This window comes from Copadichromis virginalis, linkage group LG11 (genome assembly GCF_057382275.1).
Source record: "Copadichromis virginalis isolate Kocher_CV1m ecotype Utaka linkage group LG11, C_Virginalis_male_GT1.1, whole genome shotgun sequence".
Lineage (NCBI taxonomy): Eukaryota > Metazoa > Chordata > Actinopteri > Cichliformes > Cichlidae > Copadichromis > Copadichromis virginalis.
In genome coordinates, this window is record NC_140628.1 from 36,668,200 (window position 1) to 36,684,050 (window position 15,851).

At 39.4% G+C, this 15,851-nt stretch overlaps 1 protein-coding gene across 1 annotated transcript; it reads left to right on the plus strand.

The window, feature by feature from the left end:
* The first annotated feature begins 1 nt into the window (after nt 1).
* Nucleotides 2–15,723, plus strand: notchl (notch receptor, like). The gene is made up of 11 exons (XM_085472238.1): nt 2–930; nt 2,022–2,166; nt 2,875–3,207; nt 6,138–6,349; nt 6,593–6,917; nt 8,264–8,439; nt 9,469–9,530; nt 9,792–9,915; nt 11,668–11,765; nt 11,952–12,283; nt 14,769–15,723. Exons 1-11 carry the CDS (start codon nt 879–881, stop codon nt 15,277–15,279), a joined length of 2,370 nt encoding a protein of 789 aa, XP_085328364.1. The 5' UTR covers nt 2–878; the 3' UTR covers nt 15,280–15,723.
* Nucleotides 15,724–15,851: the final 128 nt, after the last annotated feature.

Sequence of the window (15,851 nt, forward strand, 5' to 3'; positions counted from 1 at the left end):
GGTGTTTGTTGCCAAGTTAATACCAACTTTGTATTATACACCGTTTGTTTGAGACTTGATGGTGGATCCTTCTTTTATATTTGCACTTCTTGAAGCAGTGTACTTGTCTCGATGTAGCTGAAACAATTTAAGCACTACGTTCATTTTGAGGCCTCCGAGTGGTTCGTGTTATTTGGAGCATCATTTTGTTAGAGCACAACAAAACTGCTATTTTATCGTTTCGATATGTATGATGTAAAAGGTCAAAGTCAACTCAAGTGTCAAAGTTGATATTTTCCCTTGTGAATTATATATTAACAGCTACCAGAAGTATTTCCAGAATTCTTTCAAAGGCAGAGCAGTCACAGTCAAGCTGTTAGGACTCCCCAGATGTGTGTATGTGTGAAATCATCAAATCCAAACCAATCTGTCTCGTCACGCCCTGCTGCTTTTTACACAATATGAAGTAACGGCTCTCCCAGCAGCTCCCTGAGTCACAGTAAGAATTACAAACACACGCATACACACAAATACATGCACACATGGTTATCGCCCTTCCTTTTCTTCTCCACACAGTGGCAGGAAGTTGTCCAGATATCCGCAGGGCCCTCTGAAAAAAGAGCGAGTGAACAAAGTGGGCTGGGTGGTGGAGTTGGAAGGTGTTGGTGGCAGCAGTGATGGGGATTTGGTGACTTCACTCACAGTTAACTATTCATTCTGAGCAGCCGGGCTGCAGCTACGGAAGAGCTACAGCGTCTTTTCAGTACGTGAAATAGAGAGTCTCATCTGAGCATTGGCACATCAGAAGCAGTTTGTAGTGGAATAATACCACACAGCTGGACTGGAGGACGGCTTTTTGAGAAGAAGGGGCAGCACCTGGTGACCGGGACGGCCTGAAGATGATAGCTCTGAGGATGTTTGTTCTTCTGGCACTGAGCTTGACATGTCAAGGTGAGTTACCCCCCTTCCCCATCAAAGAATTCCTTTTTCTATTGAACCTACATGAAACACACCACCTGCTCAGTGAGTGACCAAACTGAACCCTGTAGCTATATGTCATGATCAGAAAGCTCATTCTGAAAGAAGAGGGGTTTAAAATGCATTCAGTTACAAACATATTTATATTTCTTTCAATGTGTAAAATATTTATAAGTTTACATGGTTTACAAACACACTTGCGTCAAAATGTAGTTCATAGTTTTGTTAAAGACAAAATGAAAAGTGTTTTTATTTTTTTTATGTCAGCAGTATATATACATATTTTTTAAATCTTTCCTGGCTCAGTTTTGTAAAATTACTCGTATCCAAAAGACTCCCTTTGCTGGCGAGTGAACATGTCTAATTACAGCTCTATTGTCTATCCTTTTTTTTTTTACCATGACTTTATGGTCCCGCACACACCTGCCAAACCCATTGTCCAACTCCATCACATTCTTCATTGCCAGAGTAACAACCTTCGACCTTTATCAAGTTCCCGACCCACTCCATTTCCTGTTTCTATTCGTTTCTCCTGGAAACTTCCTGTTTGTGTCAAGCTCATTTCCTGTTCCCTTTAACAGTACGAATCAGGAGCCACCTTTTATGGCTTGACCTGCATTGTTATGAAAAGCTGCTAATGGGTCTGAAACAATGAGTGGATTGAATTTGTGTGTGAGCTGGTCTGGAGATAAAAACAGTTAGAGAAAACTGCTTGTACAGTCATTTTATTTTCTGCAGCTGTGCATAATGTCTGGTTAGATAAGCTGAAATTTAGGACCTCGGATCTATTTTGCTGTACCAGAAAATAGTAAACTGGAGAGCTGTGGAAGTTTATTTACCTGTGACATATCTCACTGCTGATAAAAGTCACCTGCCGTTTACCCATGTGTGCTTCATTTGAGGACAAAATATTAATTAAAAAGTAGATCTACAAATACTACATCTGCAAATACTCTTTAATTTAGTGAGGAATACTATAATCACGCTGTGTGGTGTAGTGCAGTTTTTTGTTGTTGTTGTTTGTTTGTTTTTTTCTAAAGTCTAATATGCATCTGTCTCCACAGCTGCATCTGGTGATCCATGGGGCCACTGCCCAGTGAACCGAAAATGTAAGGAAAAGTTCGCAGATGGGACGTGTAACAGAGAGTGTACGGACCCTGAGTGTCTCAGAGACGGCTTTGACTGCCTGAAGGACAGGGTTCCCTGCAAGTAAAATACTTTTGTTCTTCTTTTCATTACAGCCCTCTGACTTTCAGAGCCCTTACAAATATTTTTTAACTTAGTGATAAATTCAAAACAACTTTGGCATATATATAAATATAATTTTTTTCAAAATATTTGGGTGTAGGAACAGATAGATTAACCATATATCATGAAACAAAAAGGTAATAAGATAGTGACGCACTAAACAGTCATAACAGCTTATTTATGCACTGTATTCTAATGCTTCTTATAAATATTTGATCAACTAAGATGTAGTTTGTGGCTCTGCTTTTTAAACTGAGGTAATATCACCTGTTCTTCTTCATCTTTTCCTCATTTTATTGTGGTTACCTTTTATTTTTATGTTAAAGAAAACCTTATGGAAAAGAAACTGGGCCAAGAAATACAAACAATCAATGTAATCTAAGAGTAAAACCTGTTGATTATTACTTTTATAATCATTTATGGAAGTTTAGTGTTCAGTCTTTAAAAAAAAATGAAACTATAAAAAAACACTAATACAAACTACAATACTAAAGAGATCCAGGCAGCACAAAGGTGTCTATAAAAGTAGAATAAATGAAAACATTAAGTAACCTTAGTACAAGTAGTCTGTTATCTGTTACTGTTCAGTATACCTTGAGTTGAGATTATTTCTTAGATCACCTATTCTTTTTTTGTTTTGTTTTTCTCCACTCTCATCATGACTCTCAGCCCGGGCCACATTCACTACTGCCGTGATCATTTTGCCAACTCCCTCTGTGATCAGGGATGTGATAGCGCGGCCTGTGGATGGGACAGCAGCGAATGCTTCAAACACCAGAGCCCCGTGTGGGCTAAAGGCACCCTGATCCTACACACTCGATTCCCACATCAACGTGGCGCCTCGTTCAACAGCTCCGTGCTCTGGGCACTCAGCGTCCTCCTCCTGTCACCGCTCAAGCTGAGAGACTCCGTGCCCCTCGCCACCACCAGGAATTTGTTCGACTTTAATGCTCAGGAGCTTGCTAACATGCTGGCGCAGGCGTCACCAGCAGACTCAGATGGGTGGGTACTGAGACAAATGTTTCTGACATTGTGATTGGGAGTTTCAAAAACAGTGCATGTTCTTTGTTTAACCTTTATGTAACAAGAGACATTTTGGCCTGGCAACATAAAAAATGTAAGACAAAGCAACACAATAATAACTCTAAAAATATGCAAATCTGCACCACCACAAGGAGTAAGTGGCCCTGTCAAGTCCTGTTCTAATTAAAATGTTGATATTTGGCACCAGAGTATCGATAACTGTATTATAAAAGAAAGATAAATATTCTATTTTTCTCACTCTTACCTTTGCCATAGATATCACTCTGTTTACATTTGTCCTGTAGACCATCCAAGAGCCTGAAGCTGAAGAAATTGAGGCTATTTTTCCTCTTGTGATTTCACATATCCTTATTTGTGTAAAATAAGATTACACAGCAAAAGTACAATTATTTAGGAATATCTGTGTAAAAATACAAAAATATACAAATGAGCTTAGAGTTAGAGTAGAATTAATGAATTATCCATTTGATTTCAGTTAGAGATTAGGCTATGTGTCAGAGATGTAGAAAAATCTGTAACTTTAAATTTGTTTGCATTCAAAAAATAAAGTGTTAGCTCTTAGCTAAATAGGGGAAAATAGCATATCCCATTCCCCAAATACAGTGGGGCAAAAAAGTATTTAGTCAGCCACCGATTGTGCAAGTTCCCCCACCTAAAATGATGACAGAGGTCAGTAATTTGCACCAGAGGTACACTTCAACTGTGAGAGACAGAATGTGAAAAAAAAATCCATGAATCCACATGGTAGGATTTGTAAAGAATTTATTCGTAAATCAGGGTGGAAAATAAGTATTTGGTCAATAACAAAAATACAACTCAATACTTTGTAACATAACCTTTGTTGGCAATAACAGAGGTCAAATGTTTACTATAGGTCTTTACCAGGTTTGCACACACAGTAGCTGGTATTTTGGCCCATTCCTCCATGCAGATCTTCTCGAGAGCAGTGATGTTTTGGGGCTGTCGCCGAGCAACACGGACTTTCAACTCCCGCCACAGATTTTCTATGGGGTTGAGGTCTGGAGACTGGCTAGGCCACTCCAGGACTTTCAAATGCTTCTTACGGAGCCACTCCTTTGTTGCCCGGGCGGTGTGTTTTGGATCATTGTCATGTTGGAAGACCCAGCCTCGTTTCATCTTCAAAGTTCTCACTGATGGAAGGAGGTTTTGGCTCAAAATCTCACGATACATGGCCCCATTCATTCTGTCCTTAACACGGATCAGTCGTCCTGTCCCCTTGGCAGAAAAACAGCCCCATAGCATGATGTTTCCACCCCCATGCTTCACAGTAGGTATGGTGTTCTTGGGATGCAACTCAGTATTCTTCTTCCTCCAAACACGACGAGTTGAGTTTATACCAAAAAGTTCTACTTTGGTTTCATCTGACCACATGACATTCTCCCAATCCTCTGCTGTATCATCCATGTGCTCTCTGGCAAACTTCAGACGGGCCTGGACATGCACTGGCTTCAGCAGCGGAACACGTCTGGCACTGCGGGATTTGATTCCCTGCCGTTGTAGTGTGTTACTGATGGCGACCTTTGTTACTTTGGTCCCAGCTCTCTGCAGGTCATTCACCAGGTCCCCCCGTGTGGTTCTGGGATCTTTGCTCACCGTTCTCATGATCATTTTGACCCCACGGGATGAGATCTTGCGTGGAGCCCCAGATCGAGGGAGATTATCAGTGGTCTTGTATGTCTTCCATTTTCTGATGATTGCTCCCACAGTTGATTTTTTCACACCAAGCTGCTTGCCTATTGTAGATTCACTCTTCCCAGTCTGGTGCAGGTCTACAATACTTTTCCTGGTGTCCTTCGAAAGCTCTTTGGTCTTGGCCATGGCGGAGTTTGGAGTTTGACTGTTTGAGGCTGTGGACAGGTGTCTTTTATACAGATGATGAGTTCAAACAGGTGCCATTCATACAGGTAACGAGTGGGGGACAGAAAAGCGTCTTACAGAAGACGTTACAGGTCTGTGAGAGCCAGAGATTTTCCTTGTTTGAGGTGACCAAATACTTATTTTCCACCCTGATTTACGAATAAATTCTTTACAAATCCTACCATGTGAATTCATGGATTTTTTTTTCACATTCTGTCTCTCACAGTTGAAGTGTACCTCTGGTGCAAATTACTGACCTCTGTCATCATTTTAAGTGGGGGAACTTGCACAATCGGTGGCTGACTAAATACTTTTTTGCCCCACTGTAGCTGTGGTTAGTCTTTTAGGTGATTTACAGTTATACTGTTTTCTAAACACAGGCACAGTCAATTCATTTCAGTATCAAGTGCAAAAAATAAGACATGCTTGTTTTCTGCTTTAAATGTTGGAGTAGTTAGTAAATCCATTCACATGCTTGGTTTAAATATTCTCCTCCCTAAATGTTAACTCCTAAATATATATATACAACAGAGTAAGTCTGTGTTCCCACTTCTTAGATGCAATCATGTCACTACACTCTCTTTGTAAATGCCCAGTTTTGGGGCATAGTGTGTTAGTAAATCTGGTCCTTAATCTATATAGTTAAGACTTGAACATATTTAAAGCAAATAAAGTAACTGGGAAAGAAGATTCACAGAAATGTGAAATTCCATATTCTCCATAAAAGTTTTGGATCATTGTGCATTAACACAATTAAGACCAAAAAAAGTGGGCCACACATAAAACCTTGGGGAACTCCATTAATTACAATAAGCCAGTCATAATTGAGCTTTGTAGCTTTATTTGTTTTGAAATTATCTTTGTGTTTTGTTTTCTTTCTTTAATTTATTTTGTTGAAAGAGTATAACTTTTTGCAAAGGTAATTTTACCCATGCGAAAATACATATAAAACAATGCTCAAAGATGACATACATGTTTTTTCCAATCATTTCTTACTCTCTTTTTCCTAGCTCCCTCCTTTTCCTCCAAGTGGACAACAGGCCATGCTCCCGTTCACCCTCTACCTGTTTCCCTTATGCAACTGAGGCCGCAAATTTCCTGCGTGCTGTAAAGGAACTAAAACCTACCTCTTTCCCCAACCTCTCAGAGCTGGATGCCGTCATCAGCATTAGAGGTGTCCGAGAGGAAATAGGAAGCAGAGAGGAGGAAAAGGAAGTTGAAGGTAGGCTCACATGTCCTGTCTCCCACACACGCACATTTCCAGCTTTGAATTTCATCCAAACAAAACACTATAAAACACCTTTGTGTTTCCAGTGTGTACATTTTGTGCAGATTTTCAGATTTGTTGATGTGTTTCATATTTCAGATATAAATAGATACAAGCAAAAAGATAAAAATGAATCTTTTTCAAGTGTTTTTTTTGTCTTTGTGTCTTCTTTTATTGTTTGAATTTTTTCATTTAAAGAGCCGACTCCCGCATGGCTTTGGGCCGTAGTTGCCATAGCTATTGGGCTTCTGCTGCTGCTGCCTCTCGTGGTAATCCTGGTAGTGAGGAGGGTGAGGCAGCAGCGGGCAAAGAGGAACAGTACTGACAGGGTGCAGCACCGGTCTAAAGTCACCGACAGTGACAGCAAAGCCAAGGCCTGGATACAGCATGCTACACACCAAGAACAACGGGTCAGAACCAGCAGAGAGAAAGATAAGGTCAGCTTGAAGAAAAAGAAAAAGGCCAAGGAAGCAGAAAAAAAGAGAAGGAGGGAACCGCTAGGGGAGGATGCCATGCGAATGCGGTGAGTGGAGCTCATTTGAGAGGATGTTTTGTCTGCCAATCTCCGGAATGATGTCATTGCATTCAGTAACAAGAGAGAGCTCATCCTGTATAATTATTACAAAGGCTGAATGTCACTTCACTTTCACCCTGGTACATTTTCTCATCTAATCCTGCCCTGAAACACAATTCCCAGTTTCTTAAAGGTAGGTGACCAGTGGTTGGTGAAGAGTAAAACTAGACCATGTTGTTCTTACAGGAATTGCTGTAGGATTGCAGCAAGCAGAATTTTTAATAAAAGAGGAGTCAGGAGTTTTGAAAAGAGCTGCCAGTTAAGTTTCGGTAACTGTTTACAAGATTTCATTTAAAAAATTGTCTGTGTGTCTGATATGTAAATAACAAGTGTTTAAGATGTTTTTTCTAAATATAGAAAGGAATTCATAGAATTAGACAACTGCTTTTTTATTTTATTATTTATGATATTTTCATTTTCCCCTTTGTGAATTAACAATTTTTTTCCCCTGTACAACAGATAAAAAGCCGATTTAGATGCTTACCAAGTTTTGGTTCAAAATAGCAGGCAAAAAAAGGAAATATTTTGTTAGGTGAGATACGGAAATATTTGATAAACAGTAAAACATACATAAAGTTAAAAAACATCATAAGCACACACGCACACACGCAGACACACCAGTCATTTATGCATTTATGCATGCACAAATGACAAAGTTTTACAAAGAACTTTGTTCCTTGCAGAAAACAAGTTTTGTCCATGACTGCAGTGATTTTACCTTCATTACATAATAGTGGTGAACATCAACGCTTAAATGATTCCCATCTATGACTAATCATAATTCAGCTGTGAACATGTATCATCTGCGTAACAGTGGGCTTTAGATACATATATATTCAAATATTATCATTCTATATTAGCTAGTTTGAGGATTTCTGGTTTTTAGTCAAGTTAAACATTGTATTTGATGTAGAAAATCATAGAGGGCATTTTTAAATATGTTTTAACTTATATATTTTCTACTTAAGTCTTGATTAACCTCAAAATATAATCAAAAGCTTAGGTGAAACAGCATATAATCAATAACTGTACCCATAGTTAAGATATAGTACTGGGCTTATGGTGAAAACAGGAACATTTGATATTTCTGGACCTGAGACATCCCAGTGATATCCTCTTCATTTCTGCATGAATACCTTTGTTTCATATCAGCCGATATTTGCATAATATATTATTGTTCTTAACTGTGCTGAAAAATAAGAAAGTAAAGCAAAGGACATGAAAACACAATGTGCCCACATGAAAACTACTGCAGTTTTCAGTGTGCCGTATCAAAACTGTGCTTTGGTTTTCAGGCCTCTTAAGAGGGACCAGGATATAGGAAGTGACACAGACTTTACTCAGAGTTCAATGGAGGACCTCAGTGTGAGATGCTCCAGACGTCAGGACGATGCCTCCATCTGTGACCACAGGACCCAGGAGCAGAAACACTACCGTGCTGGAGCCGCTCAGCCCCGCAGAGCTATACAGTGTAAGGAAACATCAGTATTTTGTCTCAGTTGCTTGACTATCTGGCTTAGTAATCTCTATATACCATAAATTCTATTGCTGTAAAGAATATGGCAGATATTGTAATCAAATCTGTCATTATTCTGTACAACTGTACAACAAAATACACAATACACAATACATTCTTATATAGTTCTATACTGTGTATTGTGTATTTTGTTGTACAGTTATTTTATTTTCAACTTTAATTTATATATTTTATCTTATTCTTCCCAGTTAAATTTACCCTTCATTCTAAATTGTGTTGTACAGTTATTTCATTTTTAACCTTAATTTATATTTTATTCTTTCCTAGTTAAATTTACCCTTTTTAATTTTTCATATTTATTTCCTATCTTATTCATAGCCTTTTTTTTTTTAGGTCACGAGCAGTTGTCTAAGCATTTCACTGCATATCGTACTGTGTATGACTGTGTACGTGACAAATAAAATTTGAATTTGAATTTATTCAACTGTAGTCACAAAATGCTGGTTTCTGATGGACCTCAGCAGCAGAAAAGATCACTGTTATGATTCAAAGAGCAAATCTGTGTTTCCAGTTTCTCCAAAATGTTTTTCATTTGATATTTTTGCATTTGATTGCTTTGGTAGTTTCTCAAAGTAAAATATTAAAGTAAACTTGGGAGCTTTAAGCTATTTTTATCCAGATGATTATTAAAAATAATAATTTGTTGCACCTATAGGCTGAACATTTCACCACAGATGTCACACATACAAAGCTGAAATTCAAACTGTATTCACTGTCAGACCCAGAATCACTCTATTTAGTATCTTCAGTATCTCACAGCTAAACTCACAGACTATTGTTGTAAAGTGAATAAAGTGATTAACAAAGTAAAGTAAAGTAATAAAGTTTATAGTAAAGCAGGATTCATACAAACACACTTTGCAGCACGAAATTGCATTGTGGGACATAAAATGTTCGTGAAAACTATACATTTCCTGTTTTTATAATGTCCTTAACCCTGAAACGTTGCTTGCTTTCCCTCAGCTCCACCTAGAGGTTGGGAGAGGAATGCCATGCCTCCTCCTCTGCTCAGTCCTCCTCAGCAGGTCAGTTTCATTATGTCAATGTTTCGAGAAGCCATTATATGCCAGGAATTTAAACAGTTTTTGCCCTGTGACTGTAGAGAGATTCTGATGGTGTATTTAGTTTCATGTTTTACTTAAGAAGATTTCTTTATGTTTTGACTTTAGAACAAGATTTTAGAAAAGAAGGTTTAAACTTTTCTTTAAAATAAATTTAAAAAAGGCATTATGACAGAGTTTGTATTGATTATGTGTCTCGTCATTGTGGTTTGGTTGTGTTGGCAGTCTGCAGAGTGGTGTGGCCCAGATGGGTCTGTGGTTCTGATCCGAGCAGTGCGTAGTGGGCTGGACAGAGTGGTCTTGGAGCTTCTGCGAGCAGGAGTGCCAGTCAACAATACAGATCATACTGGTAATGCTTCCTGGTCCCAGTTACTATCACGAAAACATGGCTCAACACCAAACCTAATAAACCTAAAATAGAATTTCAATCTAAACGTTTATTCCTTTAATCATTTGGTTTAAGAAAAATTTGTAACAATGAACAAAATCCAAGCCATTCCAGCACACACACACACACACACACACAACATGGTCAAAATGACAAATATTAAAGCTAATGATTCTAAAATTCTTTAACTATATGTTTAGAAACAAAAACAATGGAAAGATTAAAAGGTACCCGGTAGACAACGGTTCCTCAAAAGGTCTCTCTTTGAAATTTAATGGCGTTACAGCCGATACCTTTTGTGATGTCTCTCCAAACCAGAACTGTTGACTGTCTGTTGGTTCACATCATGGGATCACCAAAGTTTGTATATTTCAAACAACTCTTCAGAGTTGGACCACCAACTTACATTGTTTAGAGCAGTGGTTCTTAAATTTCTGCCATGCCTCACTTTAGAGGCCAAAGTTCATTCCCCACAACCCATATTAATTTTTACTTAAATAAACGTGCACATCGTCGGCACAGTGGCATCAGCAAACTTTTGTTTGTTCAGTAAACAACACAAACAATTCTTCACATTAGTTTTACTTCACAGTTTTTACCTGGTTGTCTATGCACCCACGCAGTGGCCCCACACCTCACAGTGTGCAGTACAGGGTGATGAAAAAAAAAAGAACGCGTCTAAATGCAATATCTGTTTAGACGAGAGTGGATTGAAGTTTAAATTTAGTCTATATAGCACCAGTTCAAAACAGAGAGAGACCTTCAATGATCAGACAGTCAGAACTTCTGTTTAACAGGAAGAGACCTCTGGCAGAGATATAGTCAAACACATGTTATCTTTAGGCACTTGGCAAAGTAAAAGTTCTGATATCTGTTACAAAAATAAACCTAGTACCTAAAACTACCTTTTAACAGGATTAAACCAATGACAGAAGCAGGGCCAATCTCCCCTGACATAGCTGGGGTGCAACAGCACACAAATAAAACACAATGCAAATCGTAAACACCTGCCCAGTTGTGAGCCAGCAGTTACAGAACAAAATCTCTGACCCAGAGATAGATGGAAGAAAGGTACAGAGAGATACACAAGACATGCAGTAGTGGTGTATCAATGCACAGTGGCTGAAAGAGAGGAATGTGGAGTATGAGCAGTCTGAGCCTGTAGCAGAATAACTAAGAGAGAGGATGTCTGCCTCCTGAACCCAAACATGTACAGCTCATGAGTAAGTCATTTTTTTTCTGACACCTGCACACGGAGGGGTTGAGTAACTTGTAACTTACCCCATCTCTCTCACGTCCTCTTTTTGTGTCCCTCCTGTCCTGTCCTCTGCTGTCTGTGACCTCCATCACTTCCTCTCTCTCCTTCTCCAGCTCCCCTGCTGCCCTCCTCTGACTCAGAACAAAGTTAATGTGCTCTAGTACTTAAACTCAAGTCGATGGACATATTAGCTTTGGTGTTCATGCTTCCTTTTTTTTTACTTTTACTTTCCTTTGGGCCTCTGTGTCTCTATCTATCTCCTTCTGCAGCTCTTATTCTTCCACCTTTATATCCCGTCATCTCTTTTCCAGTTTGGCTGAGGCAGGTCATCCCCTGCCTTCATCCTCCCTCTCCTCATCCTCTGGGCTCGTTGTGTAATAGTTGTTCACTGGCTGACTTACTCCCTCCCTTCTTCCCCTGTCAACCTCCCCCTCCACTCACACTGTCTCTCTCAGGGAGATCAGCCCTGCACTGGGCATGCTCAGTAAACCACCTCTCACTAGCAAGGACCCTCATTCGCTACGGTGCTGCTGTGGACCTACAAGACAATAAGGTAAGCTCTGATGGATTTTCTCTAGTGTTAAGTGAAGACTTTTAATCCTGACATTTATTTAGCATCACTTCTGTTGTTTATAGTTTTGAATTGCAAACAGAAGTAACATTTATGTTTGAATTTCTGAAGCATTAAGTGTTCATAAATATAAGTAATGTGTGGTATTCCTGATTATTTCTTTGCTAGGGAGAAACAGCACTCTTCCTCTCTGCCCTCCATGGCTGCTATGACACTGCCAGACTTCTTCTTCTTCATGGTGCCAATCTTGAGCTGCACGACCGGAGGGGACGCCGGCCAATTGACGTGGCCAGAGAGGGAATGCGTCACCAAGTGCTGGAACTCCTGTTGGCTCATGAGATCCAGAGAGGACCCATCCCTGTGGACACGGGAAGCGACATGATGTGGGAGGAGCGCACTCTGATGTACTCACCGTGGGTGGGCTCACAAGGCCTGCCTGGAAGAAGTGCCTCCTTCTCTGGTATCATAGGGCATCGGGATATGACCCCACCAGTACAAAAGTAAGATTTTGGAATTATAAGGCCGATCAAAGTATAGAATTTTTTACCAGCCTTATAGCTAAATCAACAGGTTTAGCTAGGTAGATGGATGGATCGATACTCCATAGGCTCTAAAGGGGAAATTTTTGTGTTATGGCAACAGGGTAACGTATTTGAGTCAGTTTTATTCATATACACCAAACCATAACAGCAGTCGCCTCAGGGCGCTTTATACTGCAAGGTAGAGACTAGAGATGGCACGATACCACTCTTTTATGTCCGATACGATATCATAAATTTGGATATCTGTCGATACCGATATGAATCCGATATAGTGTATTTTAATCAATAAAACTTTTTTTTTAATATCTCGCTGCATTTTGTATAAGTTCATACTCAAGTTAAAAAACAAAACACTAAAGCTATTCTGTTATACTTGTATGCAAAAAATACACTGCACCCAAGATATTTCATAGTTCAGCAATACTGATCAACGTAATAAACGTAAACCTGCACCATCCTCCCTATTCTGGTGTTTTAAAGAGTACTTAGCGGAAATATTAAGCAGCCTAACTAATAGGGTTGTCAACTACCAGCTGAAAAAAATAGGGAACCACCCCCCTCTGGCTCGTGATGCTTAATCGACGCAATCAACTTTAATTTAATGCACGTGTAAAGAAAATTCACAATAAATTTTTATTTTTCCACAATAATTAAATAGATTCAACATCTTTTTTCAAAAGAATTGCAGACTGCACAGATGGTACCTTCCCAAAGGAAAAAGTACTATAGCTTACTAGATATTACTAGGTATATTAGACTTAACAGTTACTATATACAGTAATGGACTTCTATACATTTTACATCAGATTAAAACTTTGAGTGTAAGATTCAGATAATTATTTATTAAAAGCGAGACATTTTAACTGAGAATAAGAAAGAAAAGTATGTCTTTGTGCCCCCTTTTCTCTGTTAATGCCCTACCTGCCCCCCTGCATAACTTTGCTAGATCCGCCCCTGCACAGTTACCAGCCGTCAGCTACGTAGAAAAAGATCCTGGTGTAGAAAGTAATATTAAATCAATTCTAACAACAGCTTATCAAGCTGCTGCTGTTGTTCAGCCGCTGGTTTCCTCTTTCTGGCGCAAAGTGGGCGATAAACTAACAAGAGAGACGGACTCGCGACAGAAAAGCCGATCAGCTGATCATTGATCAGTTTCATGATTGAAGTAGCAGCAGGAGAGGGAGGGAGAGAAGCAGTCACTCCATATATCGGTTGTTAAGCTTAACGTGGGAATGCTTTACAAACATTCAGAGATGAAACTTACACACTTGCTTTACTTCTCTCTGGGATAACTTTCTCGGAGATGAAATGCTGGTTTGGTAGCGAGGCTTCAAATGCTCAACCAGACCGCCGAGAGTTCTCGCACGCCACAGCCGCTCTATCATGTGAAGCATACTGCTCCGACGTGCTAAGGTTATGAGCTGAGTTATGCCATGTCGCAAGTTTTGTGAGGTGTTTTCCTGATATTTAATGGATCAGATTGCATTTTTTATTTCTCTCCGATATCCGATCCAGTAATACCGATACGTAATATCGGATCGGTCCATCTCTAGTAGAGACCCTATAATAATACAAAACACCAACAATCAAACGACCCCATTTGAGCAAGCACTTGACAGCAGTGGGAATAAAACCTACCTTTTAGCAAATATTCCCACATGTGCATAGTAAGGGCCTGGTAATGTGAGATAATATGTCATAAAATAAAATAGATAATGATTTTAACACATAAAAAACAAAGAAAATAAAAACAAATGTGAATATCTCCTGTAGTTATAGTTGAACTTCTTTGGAGATTCATTCGATGATACGCTGAAGTCACAAAATTAAAGTTATTTAGCTGATTTTTCATCCAAGATATTGTTAACATAGACTGTACATAAAATATGGCCACTGTGCGTCAGTGTGAATGTTTTGGCTGTTGCCATCTTTGTTTTCTTGGGGTAAGAAATGACAACATGGGTGAAATGCTAAGTTATCAGCTAACACCTGCTAGCTTGGTTTAGCCAGGTGCATCCGTGGCTGCATGTGTATGTATAAGTTCTTTGAACCAACAGAGACACCCAGAAATTAGCACTGAGTAAAATAGAGATAATATATTGCTGTTTCAGTCGCCAAAACTGGCACATTAATATTTAAATTAATATTTTATTTATGTAAAAGTTTCAAATTTAATCAGTGGGACATTATTTTATGTTATTTATGAATTTGCAGAAGAAAAAATGAAGATGTAGACATTCATTTGGACATAAGTTTGTGTTAACCAAGACCTTATTTCAGGCTTTTACACCAAAAACGTGAAGTCTTTGATGTCCATACCCAGAACTGCAAAAATACCAGTTATTTCCAGTTTTAAGGGTTCATTCCCAAAGACCTCTTTAGGTTTTTTTGTTTGTTTGTTTTTATGCTGTCTAATGTTATGATGACCTTCTTGTCTTGCCAGTGATTGGTCCATGGGCCGAGTGCAGTACCCTCCTCCTCAGAACTGGCGACCCCAGCTCAACCAGTCAGCAACAGCTCTCGTTCCTCCACGGGTCATGGGCCGCTCCCCTCGGCCAATCAGCACCTTACAAGAGGTAACATCAGAAGACGAGGACCGTGACAGGCATCAGGAAGTCCCCAGAGCCGCCACGCCTCACTTCCTGTCCCCCCAGCCTGCCCCTCGGCAGCGTTCCTTTTCCTGCACCCAGCATGCACTGCAGCGCCGCTCTAGCGCCCACCATCCAGAACCCAATTACCTTATAGTGTCAGACAGAGCACCCAATGAGCCCGTAGAGAGAGTAGTTGTTTCCCCTCCCACCGATACTGCTACCCCACCAGAACACCAGCCGGCTGCAAACGGAGACAGTGTTATTAGAGTAGAGCAAGCAGCACTGAGTTCAACAAACTCGGAGCAGAAGTCCAGAAGTGAGAGGTTAAACAACATGAGTGACTCCACACAAACAGCCCTGTAGGAAAGGAAATTCAGCTTCCTTTAGAGACACCCAGTTTTAGTTTGCCATTCGGTGCAAAGCCCTAAGCTGGACTTTAATTGTTTGTATCCAGTGTTTCTTTGCCCATTGCTTCTTAAGTGGATTGGTGTCAGACTAATACACAACAGCATAGAGAGATATTCCTTCCCTTATTACCTCTTTTTTAATTATTTCTTTTTAAATCAGCCTCATGTAAATAATTGTTTTCTTGTTTTGTTAAGATTGAGGGATACTGTTGTAAATGTTCTCTTATATGGCATGTTCAGATTTTGTAAATAATAAAACTGAATGTCTAAGATGAATTCTACTCAAATATGCAACAGCTGGTATTCATTGAAGAAATATTCAAGGAAAAATAAATGAATAACACATGCATAGCTGCACAGAGATGTCAGGGATGCATGCAATAAAGTGACTTTTTGTTGACATGTTGTGGATTTTTTTTCTCGTTAATTTACATCCACAGTCTGCGCATTCTTAAGTTATCATAAGTCCTTTATCTATCATCTTTTTTCAACTCACGATCATCAAGCATTAATGATAAAACCAAAGTC

Coding starts and splice junctions, on each gene's coding strand:
- notchl (XM_085472238.1), top strand. CDS start 879: ATGATAGCTCTGAGGATGTTTGTTCTTCTGGCACTGAGCTTGACATGT. Junction 9,531..9,791: donor TGCTCAGTCCTCCTCAGCAG/GTCAGTTTCATT, acceptor TTGTGTTGGCAG/TCTGCAGAGTGGTGTGGCCC. Junction 11,766..11,951: donor TGGACCTACAAGACAATAAG/GTAAGCTCTGAT, acceptor TTTCTTTGCTAG/GGAGAAACAGCACTCTTCCT.